This window comes from Aythya fuligula, chromosome 1 (genome assembly GCF_009819795.1).
Source record: "Aythya fuligula isolate bAytFul2 chromosome 1, bAytFul2.pri, whole genome shotgun sequence".
In the NCBI taxonomy this organism is placed as follows: Eukaryota; Metazoa; Chordata; class Aves; order Anseriformes; family Anatidae; genus Aythya; species Aythya fuligula.
The window spans coordinates 62,694,143-62,708,118 of NC_045559.1; the positions used below are offsets into that span (position 1 = coordinate 62,694,143).

The 13,976-nt window shown below is 38.6% G+C and overlaps 1 protein-coding gene across 2 annotated transcripts in view; it reads right to left on the reverse strand.

Annotated features, from left to right (window-relative positions):
* Nucleotides 1-6,293: 6,293 nt before the first annotated feature.
* Nucleotides 6,294-13,976, reverse strand: part of FGD4 (FYVE, RhoGEF and PH domain containing 4) — a 94,685-nt gene continuing 87,002 nt past the window's right edge. For both annotated transcript variants that reach the window (XM_032205387.1, XM_032205395.1), the window contains exons 12-17: nucleotides 12,645-12,675; nucleotides 12,375-12,470; nucleotides 11,841-11,966; nucleotides 10,509-10,649; nucleotides 9,599-9,739; nucleotides 6,294-9,514 (exon numbers count right to left, since the gene is read on the reverse strand). In XM_032205387.1, coding sequence (XP_032061278.1) covers nucleotides 9,257-9,514; nucleotides 9,599-9,739; nucleotides 10,509-10,649; nucleotides 11,841-11,966; nucleotides 12,375-12,470; nucleotides 12,645-12,675 — 793 coding nt within the window. In that variant the 3' untranslated portion in view covers nucleotides 6,294-9,256. The remainder of the gene's footprint in view (nucleotides 9,515-9,598; nucleotides 9,740-10,508; nucleotides 10,650-11,840; nucleotides 11,967-12,374; nucleotides 12,471-12,644; nucleotides 12,676-13,976) is intronic.

Below are 13,976 nucleotides of genomic sequence, written 5' to 3' on the forward strand. Positions count from 1 at the left end.
AGAAACTGGATGTGTACAAGTCCATGGGGCCAGATGGTATACATCCCAGGGTGCTGAGAGACATTTTCGATGTGGTTGCTGAGCCACACTTCATCGTATTTGAAAAATCATGAAGTCAGGTGAAGTCCCCAGTCATGGAAAAAGGGAAACATTATTCCCATTTTGAAGAAAGGGAGAAAGGAAGACCCAGGGAGCTCTGTGCCTGGGGAGATCATGGAGCAGACCCTCCTGGAAGACATGCTAAGGCATGCACGAGACAAAGAGGTGATCCCAGACAGCTAGCACGGCTTCACCAAAGGCAGATCTTGCCTGACCAATCTGGTGGCCTTCTATGCTGGAGTGATGGCATCGGTGGACAAAGGAAGGGTGATGGATATCATCTACCTGGACTTGAGCAAAACCTTTGGTATGGTCTCTCAGCACATTCTTCTCTCTCAGTTGGAGAGGTATGAATTTGAAGGATGGACTGATAGGTGGCTAAAGAATTGGTTGTCTGGTCGCAGCCAAAGGATTGTGGTCAACGGGTCTACGTCTGGGTGGAGGTTGGTCCCTCAGGGGTCGGTCTTGGGACTGGTGCTCTTCAACATCTTTCTCAAAGACATAGATGAGGGAATTGCAAACCCTCAGCAAGTTTGCAGATAACACCAAGCTGAGCGGTGCAGTCAAAGCAGTAGAGGGAAGGGATGCCATCCAGAGGAACCTGGACAAGCTGGAAAAGTGGGCCCATGAGACCCTAAAGAGGTTCAACAAGGCCAAGTGCAAGGTGCGGAACTTGAGCTGGGGCAATCCCAGGTAGTTATATAGACTGGGTGAAGAAGAACTCAAGAGCATCCCTGTGGAGAAGGACTTGGGGGTCCTGATGGATGAGAAGCTGGACATGTGCCGGCAGTGTGCGCTTGCAGCCCAGAAGGCCAACTATGTCCTGGGCTGCGTTAAAAAAGGGGTGGCAAGCAGGGAGAGGGCGGTGATTGTCCACCTTTGCTCTGCTCTTGTGAGAACCCACCTGGAATACTGTGTGCAGGCCTGGGGCCCCCAGCACAAGAAGGATGTGGTGCGGTTGGAATGGGTCCAGAGGAGGGCCACTAAGATGATCAGAGGGCTGGAGCACCTCTCCTATGCAGAAAGGTTGAGGGAACTGGGCTTGTTTAGCTTGGAGAAGGCTCCTGGGAGACCTCATTGAGGCCTTCCAGTACTCGAAGGGAGCATATAATTGGGAGGAGCAATGCCTCTTTACATGTGTTGGTAGTGCTAGGACAAGGGGGAATGGTTTTAAACTAAGACGGGAAATTTTGGTTGGAAGTTAGGAGAAAGTTTTTCACTCAGAGGGTGGTGAGGCACTGGAACAGGTCGCCCAGGGAGGTTGTGGATGCCCCATCCCTGGAGGCATTCAAGGCCAGGCTGGATGCGTCTCTGGGCAGCCTGCTCTAGTGGTTGACAACCCTGCCTGGAGCAGGGGGGTTGAAACTAGATGATCTTTAAGGTCCTTTTCAACCCAGGCCATTCTATGATTCTGACTTTACCTCCAGTTCTCCTGGCCAAGGAGTGTTCATCTGCCCCAAAAAGCTCTGCGGAGGAAGAGGAGGAGGAGCGTGTCCATGCCGTTGTGATGCCATCTGCTCCAGAGCTCCTTCATCCCCACCGTCAGGGTCTTTCTCTTGTGTTACAGCAAGGAAAAACTGAGCCAAATGCTCACTGCACCCAGCATGAAGGCACCAGGGGCCAAAGCGGCTCAGCTGCTGTAATCCACTTGGGAGGGCTGAATGTGGATGTGGACTGAAGCCAGTCACCCCCTAAAGATGGTTGCAATGCTTCAACCACCCCTCATATTTTTCAGGTGCTGCTCTACCAGCACCTCTGGCTGTTCAGGGACAACAGCAGTGCTCAGATCCCTGTGCCAATCCCTGCTCATTGCTTTGTCCTTTTTGCAGGAGTCCTTCCAAACTCCTCTCAAACACCAACTCCCCTGTGGAGAGTTGTGCTCCTGTGTTAGCTCAGAGTGGGTACAAGATGAGAGCTGTCCTGAGCAGCTTGAGCTAATGCTTTACCAGCCAGGTCCCTGGTTCCCATCACTTTTGTTGTTTAGTGCATGGATGCACTAAACATAGTGCATCCACTATGTTTACCATGCACCATAGTGCGTGGAAGCCCTGCATATCTCATTTCTTTTTAGCCTCAGTCTCCAGAAACTTGCACCCGTTTGGGTGAGGGCCTTCACACCAACACAGCAGTGCATCCCTGGGTGCGGGTACAGCTACAGGGTGCTGCTGTCAGAGCAACTTCACCCTGGGAAGAGCCCAAGTAGGAGGAGCAGCTCTCACATATCCATGCTTCTGTCACTTTATCTTCATAGCATCATTGCAAAATTAAGGCTGGAAAAGACCTCCAAGATCATCTGGCCCAACCATCCCCCTGCCACCAATGTCACCCACTAAACCATGTCCCTAAGCTCCACATCCAAGCTTTTATTGAACACCCCCAGGGACGGTGACTCCAGCACCTCCATGGGCAACCCGTCCCAATGCCTGACTGCTCTTTCTGAGGAGAAATGTCTCTTCATTGCCAGCCTGAAACTCCCCTGGTACAACTTGAGGCCATTCCCTCTAGTCCAAACACCTCACGACTGCACCCTTTGCTCTCCTGGGACATTTATTCCTGGCAGGAGGTATAGGTCCTGCATCCCGAGGCCCAACCACACCCCAATGTTGCCACTTCCCCTCGCTTTTCCCCTCAACCCCCTCATGATGGAGAAGAGGGGCCACCACCCCCCACTCTCCTCCCGCTTCACCACCCTCTTCTCCTCATAACCCCCCTGCTTTAGAAACTGAGAGTCCTTCTGTTACAAATAAGAACCTGAAGCATGGTGTGAACCAAGTGACTTCCCAAAAATCTTCTGGAGAGTGTGGTTTGGGGCAAGAGGGAAGTGTGCTGTGCTGATCCCATGGCAGCAGCACTTTCTTACGTATGGGCAGCTTCTGGCACACATTCACCCCAAGCCCCGTAGGTTTTGTTTCTTCCACAGTTGCACACTTTGTTCTCAATTTCATCCTTCCCGCTGTGACACATTAATGGAGAAGTATCCAGATGTCCCCAGCTCCATAACCCCGGGGGTCCCAGGGGCTGGCGCAGCACCTGGAGGTGTGTGGGGCAGACCCCCAAAGACCCCCCTTTGATGTGTTTTGCTGAGTTTGGGCCCATTTGCTCTCAGCCCTATTGGGCTGTCCTCTGCTTCTGCTTTCTGCTGGAAGCTGCTCCCTGGCTGCAGATGCCTAATTAGCCAGGTGCTAATTGTTGCAAAAACAAACAACAAAGCTCCCTCTCCCCACCCAAGGAAAACCAAACCAGACAACAACAAAAATAACTAGCCCGCAATAATTATTTAATGATGTTTTTATTTTACAGGATACAAATTTCTTTTCTTGTTTTAAGTACTCAACAGGAATTAAAGTGCTTCATTTTTATAATTCTCCACCCACCTTAAAACCAAATATACATATATTACAGAAAATATGTACAATATCTGCAACTATTTTACATTAATGTATTTTTTTTTTACCATAAAAATGACCACTTACACTTGCACAACTTAGAATGGCATTTAAATTTCACCTTTTAAATATTCTTCAGTTTATTGAAAAACCAGAACAAATTTACACCTCTTCCAAATATTAGTATTTTTTACAAACAAAAAAATCTGTTTTCTTAATTAAAACCGTTTTTTTTTTCCCCCCACAATGAAAAGGAATTACAGTGCATAGCCTGTAATTCTGATGTCACATTACAGCTGATTCAGCTTCCACTAAAATTAATGTATTAATCTGCTCTGAGGGCTGCAGAATAGAGAGCATACTACAGAAATAATAGAGACAGGGAAAAAAAAAAAAAAAAAAAAAAAAAAAAAAAAAAAAAAAGCAACCAATACTTCTACTGCAAACAGTTCCTTATATGCAACAAATCTGCCTTCTCTTTTAAAAATATGAGGCCATATGCATGCAAAAATGCTTTCACACAGCTCCCCCCCACCCCCCTTTCTGAATATTTTCTCCACAGTTAAGAATCTACAAAGGATGAAGTATAAAATGAAGTAGGTTAGTGTTATGTAGTGGCTGAAAATATGTTTTATGAATAGAAATCTGCTGAAATTTTATTAGATAAAAAATACATTCTACATTCACTTGTGTAAGGAAGAAAGGATGGAAGCAAAAGTGCCATGGATGAATTTGGGATGGACACAAAAGTGCCACGGACAATTTTGGGAAAAAATTTCATCACTAGGTTCTAGAGGAAGCAGATGGAACACCTTATTGAATTTACTTTGTTTTGGTTTGCTTTTAATTAGTCTCAAACAGTGAACATGCCGCAAAAATAGATCTAATTCTGTTGATTATTCTTTTTCTCCTGAATAGTATACTTAATACAGTCAATATAGATTATACTTTGAATGCAGTACAGTATATTTTTGACTGTAAAATACTGCTTGAAATAGGTCATTTGAATAATAGTCTCATCCACACACACATATATACATATACACACAGATAAATGTGTGTGTGTATATATATACACACACATATAAATATATAATCATTAAGTTACTATTTTGTTCCGTTAATGGACAAGGATTTAGGAAACAATCTGATTAGCAGATTAAAACTCCTGTCCAAGGAACGCGCTTCACTACAGTCCTACGAGTCAGAACCATCTAGGTAGGTACATTCTGCATACCAACAGGGCCACAGACTGAGGAAAAAAACATAACTCCACATATTTTGCTTCAGATTTCAAATCAAATCACAGTCTAAGACTGATCCCCCTTTCAACAACAGATTTATCTTAAGGACAGTCAGTTCTTCCACAAAATTATGTCTCACCCCTGATCACTTACTTTCAGATTGTTTCCAGCTGTTTATGCCCACTCCCACCCACATCAACTATCTCCAGGTGAAACTGCTCCTAGGTTCAGCTGAACACTGTGATTCCAGATGGGACGCAGTAAATCAGTGGTACTCTAAGTGGAAAAATCTTCATTTGCCACTGGTGTCTTTATATAATGTAAGGCAGATTCTACATGAATTTAAATCACTGCAGGCATAATAGCCCCAGCAAATGTATGATAGTTTATACCATCTAAAGATTTCTAAATATATTTATGGAGAAAGCTCCTTTTTTATTGCTTAGAATTATTTCTACATGGAATGTTTGTTTGTTTGTTTTTCTTGAAAGCCTTTTTCTTCAGTATACGGAACCACTACCCATTGTTCATTTTATTTAACCATGAAATGAAAAGCTGGCCAGTTTTTATAACTAGCTGTATGGCTGGAAATATATTTAAAAAATAAATAAATACAACAAACCCCAAAGAACTTGTCAGGTGTTTCCACAACTTTAGCACTCATTATATATATATTTATATATATTTCTTTTTTCTCCTGACTCCTCTTGGAACTGTTTAGAACATACATCTATTTTATAACCTAATCTAAAACTTATGCAGGTGGTAGTGTATTTATTCTACATTTAAATCAATGCTCAGCTTCATCCACGTTTTAAAAATATGAGGAATAAAAACCCTTTTATATAAAAGGGATTTATAATCTTTGAGGAGATTTATAAAGCACTTGAAGATGGTTTTGCATAAAAAGGTGCCACTATATTACATGCATTTAAATGGTTTAATATTCTGCTCCAAATAGAAGATAACGTTTCCTGTCCTCTATATCTGTTTTGCACATAAAAATTGAGTACCTTTTAGAATAAACAAACTGTAAAGGGATTTGAAGGTAATAGATGCTATAGATTTTACAGTAGCTCTTCAACCAAGCATGATGCCTGAAACCAACCTGATGCCTGAAAACAATTTTTAAGGGACCTGGAAGAATGGTGCAGACATACAGACATCACAATACACTATTTTTCCATAATAGGGGTGGAAATAACTCTTTTTAAAATATATATTTTTATGTTTCAAACAAACATAACGATAAAATGAAGCCATTGTTTTGGACGAACACAGACAAAAGCACACAGTATTGCTTGATTCACTTTAAATTGTGCTGTAGGTTTAAATAGGTTTACCACTTTTAAACTGAGAAACAAGCATTTCTTGAACACAAGAATCACAAAGTTTAAATAAAGCAGCAGAGCCACTCACAAACATTCATGTCTTGTGAATGAATGCACAATTATAGGTTTTTTTTTTTTTATTTCTTTATTTCCTTATAAGCATAGGTTTATGTTAATAAATACTTTTTTTTTTTTTTTAAAGAAAAAGCTTTGGATTTTTTTTTTTTTTTTGGGGGGGGGGGATTCATCTGTGAAGAATGGACTAACTGTCAGGGTGGTTAAATCTACAAGCAACTTCTCCATCTTTTGATCTTTAATATTGGCGGTACATATTGTTCCTACAAGATACACAGAGAACCACATGTTTGAGTGCCATTACATCCTGACTCAGAAGAGAACAACTCTGACCAACCAACTAAGAGAACATAAATTATTTTTTTCTGGAGTAATTAAAGTATCCCACTATACACAAACTTTAATTGCCGAAAGCAAACATGAGGCCAACATCTAAATAAATAACTCCTAACGATAATTTAATTCCACATTGTTTACGTCCACATGGAGAGCTGCTTCTGGGATTTGCTGAAACCATTCGAGCAGCTTCAGATAGTCAATACCACTATAATAATAAAGCAGCCCAAAAATTACTGTTTCTAATCATTTAATAATCATTTTCATAATCATTTAGCCTGAAAGAGGTCTTCCTACTTAGTACAGAATTAAGTTTTCAAGAGCTTAGAAAACAGAATGTACTAAATGACAGCAACCATACCACCGTATTATTTTGAGTACAACTCAGTCCATCTTATCTATGGTCTCCTCTCAGGCAACTTCTCCCCTCACAGTCAACAACTTGAACATAGGAAGTAATGTTTTTAATATGTTAGGTTGTAATGAGACAACCTTCCAGATCCCACAAGCGCACTGCAGATTCTTTCAGAAGATATCCTTTTGCAGACTGTGGAGAGAAAATTACTCAGGAAGAGTTCTTCCTGCCTATCCAAATGTTACTCTATCCCTTGCCAAGATACATTGTACTAGCTAGGGACACCTAGGTGAAGATCTGATGGAACTTGCCAACATGAATCATAAACACCTTATGCTGACCATAACTAAAGGTAAATACAGCTGGCAGTAGAAGTAAGTTTGGATCTCTTAAAGAGCTGTAGAAGAGCCTGCACATCAGATAAAAGTGATACTAGGGTTATACACAAAGTAATCTGGACACATAGAGCACCCAAGGAAGAATTCAGAACTGACATGTACAAAATCAGCTGTAGAGTTAGTACTCTGCAATGCCATGTCATGATTATTACCAACACTAGTGTAAGGCTTTGAAGTCTAAAGGCCATCATAAATTTTGGATTTGTGCAGGTGAGAGCAAAATACAGGCCATTAAAATGAAGTTGTGACATTCTTCTCACTGAAAAGTGGCAGACATCGTGTACTCATGCATGCATAATGCTAAAGAAACAGTTTAACAATTCTTTCTTTGTTAAATGCTAACTAAAATGAGCATTTATTTCTCATGTTGCAAAAAAGAGTGAAGTGGGACTTGAGTGAATATTTTGTTTGGAAATCTCATTACAAAAAATCTGTCCCCGTGTTACTAACAAAACTGGACTTGAGCCTGAGCTCTTCACGCTGACATGATTGAAAACACAGATTGCAGTTATATTGAGAAGTAAGACTCCTGAACGTTCCCATGAGATGTTGATTGTAGAAGTTTCATATTTCCTTTCCTTTGAGGAGTCAGAAAAGGAATGATGGCAATGATTTTATCTACTTGATAGTCAATCACTACACCTCCATATTTACCATATTTCATCCAAGGATGTTCCAGAAAAAAAATAAGGTGGTCATTTGCCTCTACGGATTAAAAAACCCTCATAAGAATGGAAGTTCATAATAGACTTAGCATTGTAAAGCCCACAAGTCCTAATTCCTTTAAGTCAAATGCAAATAATTTCAATTAATGCAACTTGAGATTTGCAGGTTCAGACTTCATAATAATTGCATATAAAGCAGGATCCACACTACAATAGAAATCCTTAAAGATTGTTGTCTTAAATAAGTATTACAGTATCTAATCTTCTGCAACAATTAGGGTATTTAGGTTCAAAATGTTCATTTGTTCCAATAACCGTAATAGTGAAAATACAAATTTCCAGAAGATTAACAGAATCTGTTACTTATCTCAAACCACACACTGCATTTTAGTAATGAACTACTGCACTCTTGAAAGGTTACAGTGGTAGGACAGTGAAGAAAAGCTACTACTCCTTTAAACACAACTGGAACTTATTTGTCCACTGCATGCCGCTTATGTTACTGCTATTTTTTTAATGCATAAAAATACCAAGATCATTAAGTGTCAGCTATTAAAACAAATCACTGAACAGTATTTGTTAATTTAGGACTGTGTTTAATTTCAAATAGAAAACATGCTTTTTAAATAAATTATTCACTAACAGGAACCCAGTCTCATGAAATCAAAGCAAAAATCAAGTATTGTACATTTTTAATACTGTACATATATTATATGTTTTATCATATTTTAGGTATTCATTTCTAGATTGAAAATCATTAGGTTGTTTCCTCGATAAATTGAAACTTTAAAAGCCAATATACCTGTAAAAGCAATTTGCATTACTTTAATTAAAAAGAAACAAATGAATACAACATATGTACAGAACTGTGGAATTTGATCTATAAACTACATACATTAAACCAAACTATCCCTGTATATTTAACTACAGATCTATTTGGGAAACGTGGAGGTATATCTTTTATCCTGTTGAGAGTCCTAATATGTAAGTAGGAAGCTTCAATATTTGTATTCTTAAAGAAAGTAGCAAACGTGAACCAAATAGCAATTTTCAAAAAAAAAATGCATAACAACGAACAAGTAGTACAGTAAAGTTAGTAGGTATTTTTAATAGCATTCACATTTTTAAAAAGTCTCTGAAATGGACCTGTACATCACTTTCATTGACAAAACATAAATATAAGAAAAAGATCCCTAGAAAGACCAGAATTTTTCCCAAACATAAAGTGCTAAGATGTGTACGGTAGTAAGATTTTTTTTTTCTTTTTTTTCTTTTTTTTTTTTTTTTTGATTGAGCAAAGGAAGGTTAGCCAAAAGGTTAACCACAAATTCAATTGAAATCTTAAAAATACCGTGTGTTCTTGAGCTTCAGCATTCCGACACTTTAGAAGATTCAGGTTGTTCTTCTAAACTTACTTGCAGTTCATTTTGACATTCTGGTGTCTCACCTTTGACAGCTAAGTGGATAACTTTCAACCATTTCTGTTTTAGTTCCTCATTGTCTGCAGCAAAACTGTGCACAGACTTCGACTGGGTCAGTTTGAAGCTGTGTGGGAGGTCAGCACTTTTTGGGGTGTCGTCTACTACATAGCCCAGAAGTGGAATTGTAGCCAGAGCCTTAACATCCTACAAAGGAGAAATTCCTGATTAAGAACAAGCAATTGATCTGCTTGTTGCCTTTCATTCACTATACATTTCCTCATGGCATACCTGTGGAGCACCATACATGTACAGCACAACAGCCTCCTGTTTAGGTATAACACACCATGCTTTCTGCCAGGGCTTTGATTTTTCCATGTACTGAAGAAAGCTACATATGACACTATTTCCAGAGACTTCAGCAGATTCAATCTAGGAGATGGTATAAAGCATAAAAATGAAAATAAGCTTTCCTTAAATAAAAGGCTAAAACGTATAAGACCAGAAAGCCTGAAATACACCATTCATGACAAACCTTGGATAATGCATGCAAAAGAACTTGAGCAAATAAGATCATGAATGACTGTATTTATGGAGAATATTTATGTATTACATTCATAACGTCACAATGTGTTCTCTTACACATGTGTAATCTGTTCTTTCTTTCACTGGTAGTTTGAGATTATATGCTTCTAGATGTCTCTAAATCTCACTTTTCCCACCACGGCTAGCCTTTCTCTGTATCTTCACATCTACAGCAATGTTTTACTGCTAAGGTAACATCAAGTCAGGCATTGAAATGCTATCAGCTATCCAACATGACAACCACTCTATTTTAGTGTCAAAATACTACGACAGGATCCAATGCAAAGACATTCTAAGGATAAAGTAAGAACACAAGTATTAATTCTAGACAGAACATTAGGTGAATCGCTTAAAATCTGGAGACTGACTGACATGCTTCTGGGGTTAAACAGTGATCCTGAGAAGAGCAGGAAGAATACAAAATGATTATGTTTTATTACTTCCTTTACATCATTTCTGCCCCTCTCTTCCCCATCAGATGGGATGAATTTGATCCATGCTGCTTTTATTTCCCCCAAACACAAAAAGCCCCACAAGAACGCTACCATTTTCTCACCTAGTGATGAGCCCAAACTACTAGCAACTATGCTCATATGGTATTCTTTAAATGCCATACCTCCAAGATGCCTTTCTTCTTCTTTTCTTCACTATCTGTACAACCAGTTATAACATGATAGCAGTCCTTACAAACTTTGTTAAATTTATTGCCATCATACTCAAGCTGTGCCTTATAATCAGAACATTTCCAGCAAACCACCTTAAAAACAAAAAAAAAGATTTACAAACATATAAATTTTAAGTATTTACAAAACTTCACAAAAACAGAATTTAATTTTGAAATATTATATATAATAGTAATGTATTGTCCAATTATACAAAAAAAAAAAAAAAGATAATGTCTGACTAGTATGTCAACAATAGCTTAACTGCAAGTAATAATTTTCTAAATTTGTGCCACTCCAACAGAAGTAAAAAGAAGTCCAAATTGCCAAAAGGGAAAAAAGGGGAAAGGTGTGATCTTAAGATTAATGAAGGCATTTTAAGGTAGAAAAATCTGGGAAACAAACAAAACAGATAACAGCTGTATAACGAATAATTCAGAGCTTCTAAAAAAAGCCTTTAGTGTCCTGCAAAGCACTGAAGCAGAGTTGTGAATGCAGTAAACCTTCACATCACATACAAACACTACACAGAAGTCATACAGGACAACCTGCAAGAAAAAATTAAACCTGGGTTTGCACCACCATCTACTGGAGAAAAGTATAGTTGCTGGATGTCAAGAAAAGGAAGCACAGTATGTTTGTTTCTTTATTAACTTCTGAAAAGTCTTAAGTCATACCACTATTACACGGTCACTTTAAAGTGACATACATTAATGCACTAATGTAGTATCACACATGGAAAGCAGCAGTAATACTCTCTCCTCATCCTAACCTTCTCTCCTTCCCTAATACCTTAGGCATGTTCACATAATTGCACACTGAACCTATCTGGGAACAGCTCCAAGATAACCCAATGAAAATGTTTTAACTGCATGGCTTCATGGTCTGCTTGCAAAGAGGAGAGAGGAGGTAGCAGAATAGGATCAGGAAGCAGCCAATGCTGCCAGAGATAATGCTGGCTTATGCTAGTTAAATGTGGTCTTGAACCTGTTGAGATCAGTTGAAGCCACTCAGAAGTAACAGCAAAGTCTGTCCAGGTACTCGGGGTGTTTTACACAAATGCACATTTACACAAATGCACCTTCTCTGCTGCAACTTACTTCCAAAATTACACCAACTAAACCAGACAGAAGATCCTTTGTGGTGTGCTGTCCACAGTTTCTGCTTTCAGCCACAAGCACAGCAACAAACTGCAGCCTCACAAGCAGCCACCAGAAGTCAACTAGGTGCTTAGACCCATTTCCCAACCTGCTCACCAGCTACAGCAGCTTGGGTTTTGCACTTACATGTCCACATGCTCGACAGTGGTGACGCCTTCTCGTCAGTGCATTGAAGGGCTCCTTGCATTTCATGCACATGGTGACTTCATTGTCTCGGATCCACCTCGGTGCTCTCTTCCCAAGCTCAGCATTCTGACGGGGGTAGAGGGAGGATAAGAACAGCTATTTGTGCAGTACTTCAAATTGAGATAATAATTATTTATAAAATAATTATGCTCTTCCTCTGGAAAGGAAATGGCACAAGACAGCTCTAGATGCATTTTGAAATCTATACAAGAAATAACAAAGAACCCAGTCAAAAATGATTATGCATGAATGAAAGGGAACTCTGTTACACATTTCAAGAAAAAAAAAAGAAGCTCATTTATAAGATTTAGCATTATGAAGAAAAACAATTACCAACAATTACGAATGACTACTTTGTAATTCCTCTGCTTTAAGAATGATTAGCTTGAAAATAAAGTTTCTGCCAAACTTTTTTCAGTTACTAAGGAACAAAATGGCTACTAAGAGTGTTACAAAGGAATAAAAGCAACTTACAGAAACCTCTACAGGCGTGTCTTCATATTCCTTAGCAATAGCACTCCTGAAAGTTTCATTCCGCTGCTGAAAAGCTTCTATAGTACTCTGAAGCGCCTAGGGAAACAATGGAAAACTTCCTCATACATACTACACTTAGAATGGACTCTCTGCATTCTGACCATTTATTGATTAGCAGAGGGAAGCTATAGCCAGAATATATGGATATTGCTCTTTTGATTGCTTCAGTGAAAATACATTTAAAAAAATAAAGAATGTAGATGAATTTACCTTTATCCATTCTTCCTTATCTTGTTCAGAACTAAAAGAAATATTTGACATATTAGTCCAAAGCTAGTTCAGGAAATATAATCTCACTATCAACAACTTCCTGCAAAAACCAACGTTGTGAAGTAATTCTCATAAACTCAGAAAAAGACAATACCAATCATTAACTGACCAACAAAACAAAACAAAAACAGAATAATAACAAAAAGCATGACTTCAGGCTGCAGCAGGCTTCAACTACTAAGCACTAAATTCAAGTTCAAAGACAAATGTAAATACATTGCAAAGTAGTAATACTATTTTCATTGTTACACTTTTTTTCCCCCCAAGAACAGGATAGAAAGGAAAAGATGAGAATGGAAAATTTAGCTGTACATGTTTTTTTCTTCTCTCATTTCATGCACTAAGTTCACATACTAGCATATATTTTTCATATATATCTCTTAAGTCTTATGCCCTCCCTTACCCCCAAATAATTTCCTTACTGTTTTGGTCTGTTTAAAACTATATACAGTGGCAAGAAAAATATCCAATTTAAACAAAAGGAGAACTCTGCTTTAATACTATAAACAAAACAGCCATCTGTATAAAAAACAGCTTTTTATACATTAGGGTGGACTTCAGATGACTTTACAGTAAGCACAGATGAGATATGTAAGACAGAAATGAAGGATATATTTTAAACTCTGATCTTGTACAATAGCTTTCTCTTTAAAATACACCAGTATTTTCTCTTTAAAATACACCAGTAGGACTTCAACATTTAAATATTTAGAAAGGTATCTTATTTCACAAGTGTCGGCACTGTTAGAAACTACTGGCCAGTGCTGGTAAGGAATTCTGTTTATTTGTAGATTTTAAGTCAGAAAGATGAAAATCAGTACCAGAATATATCTGGCTCTTTGAAAGTGGCAGTCTCCCTGGGTAAAAATGTGGAAAAAATACTTCTGTAGCCATACGCTATCTGACATGCAGAATTTTATTTTGCTATGGATTGCTACAAAGGATATGAAAGACAACTTTTGCAATATCTCAATAAAAATGACTCCTCACTTGTTGTTTTCCAAAATTACTGCAACTTGTCTAGGATTCTACTTGCTTTACAAGTGTTTCCCCTTCCCACCTACCATCTGTACATGAGGCAAAAAAACTGTCTACACAGCCAAAGTAGTTCTCCTTACCTGCTTACATTAAAACACAAAATCCAAGCTATTAAATATCACACCAGATAAGCAACCTCTCAAAGAAATAATTTATCAGCTTTTTAAAACCACTGATTGAAAATGTACCCAAATAGTATTCTGAAAAATAAATAGAAGTATACTAGTAAAGAAA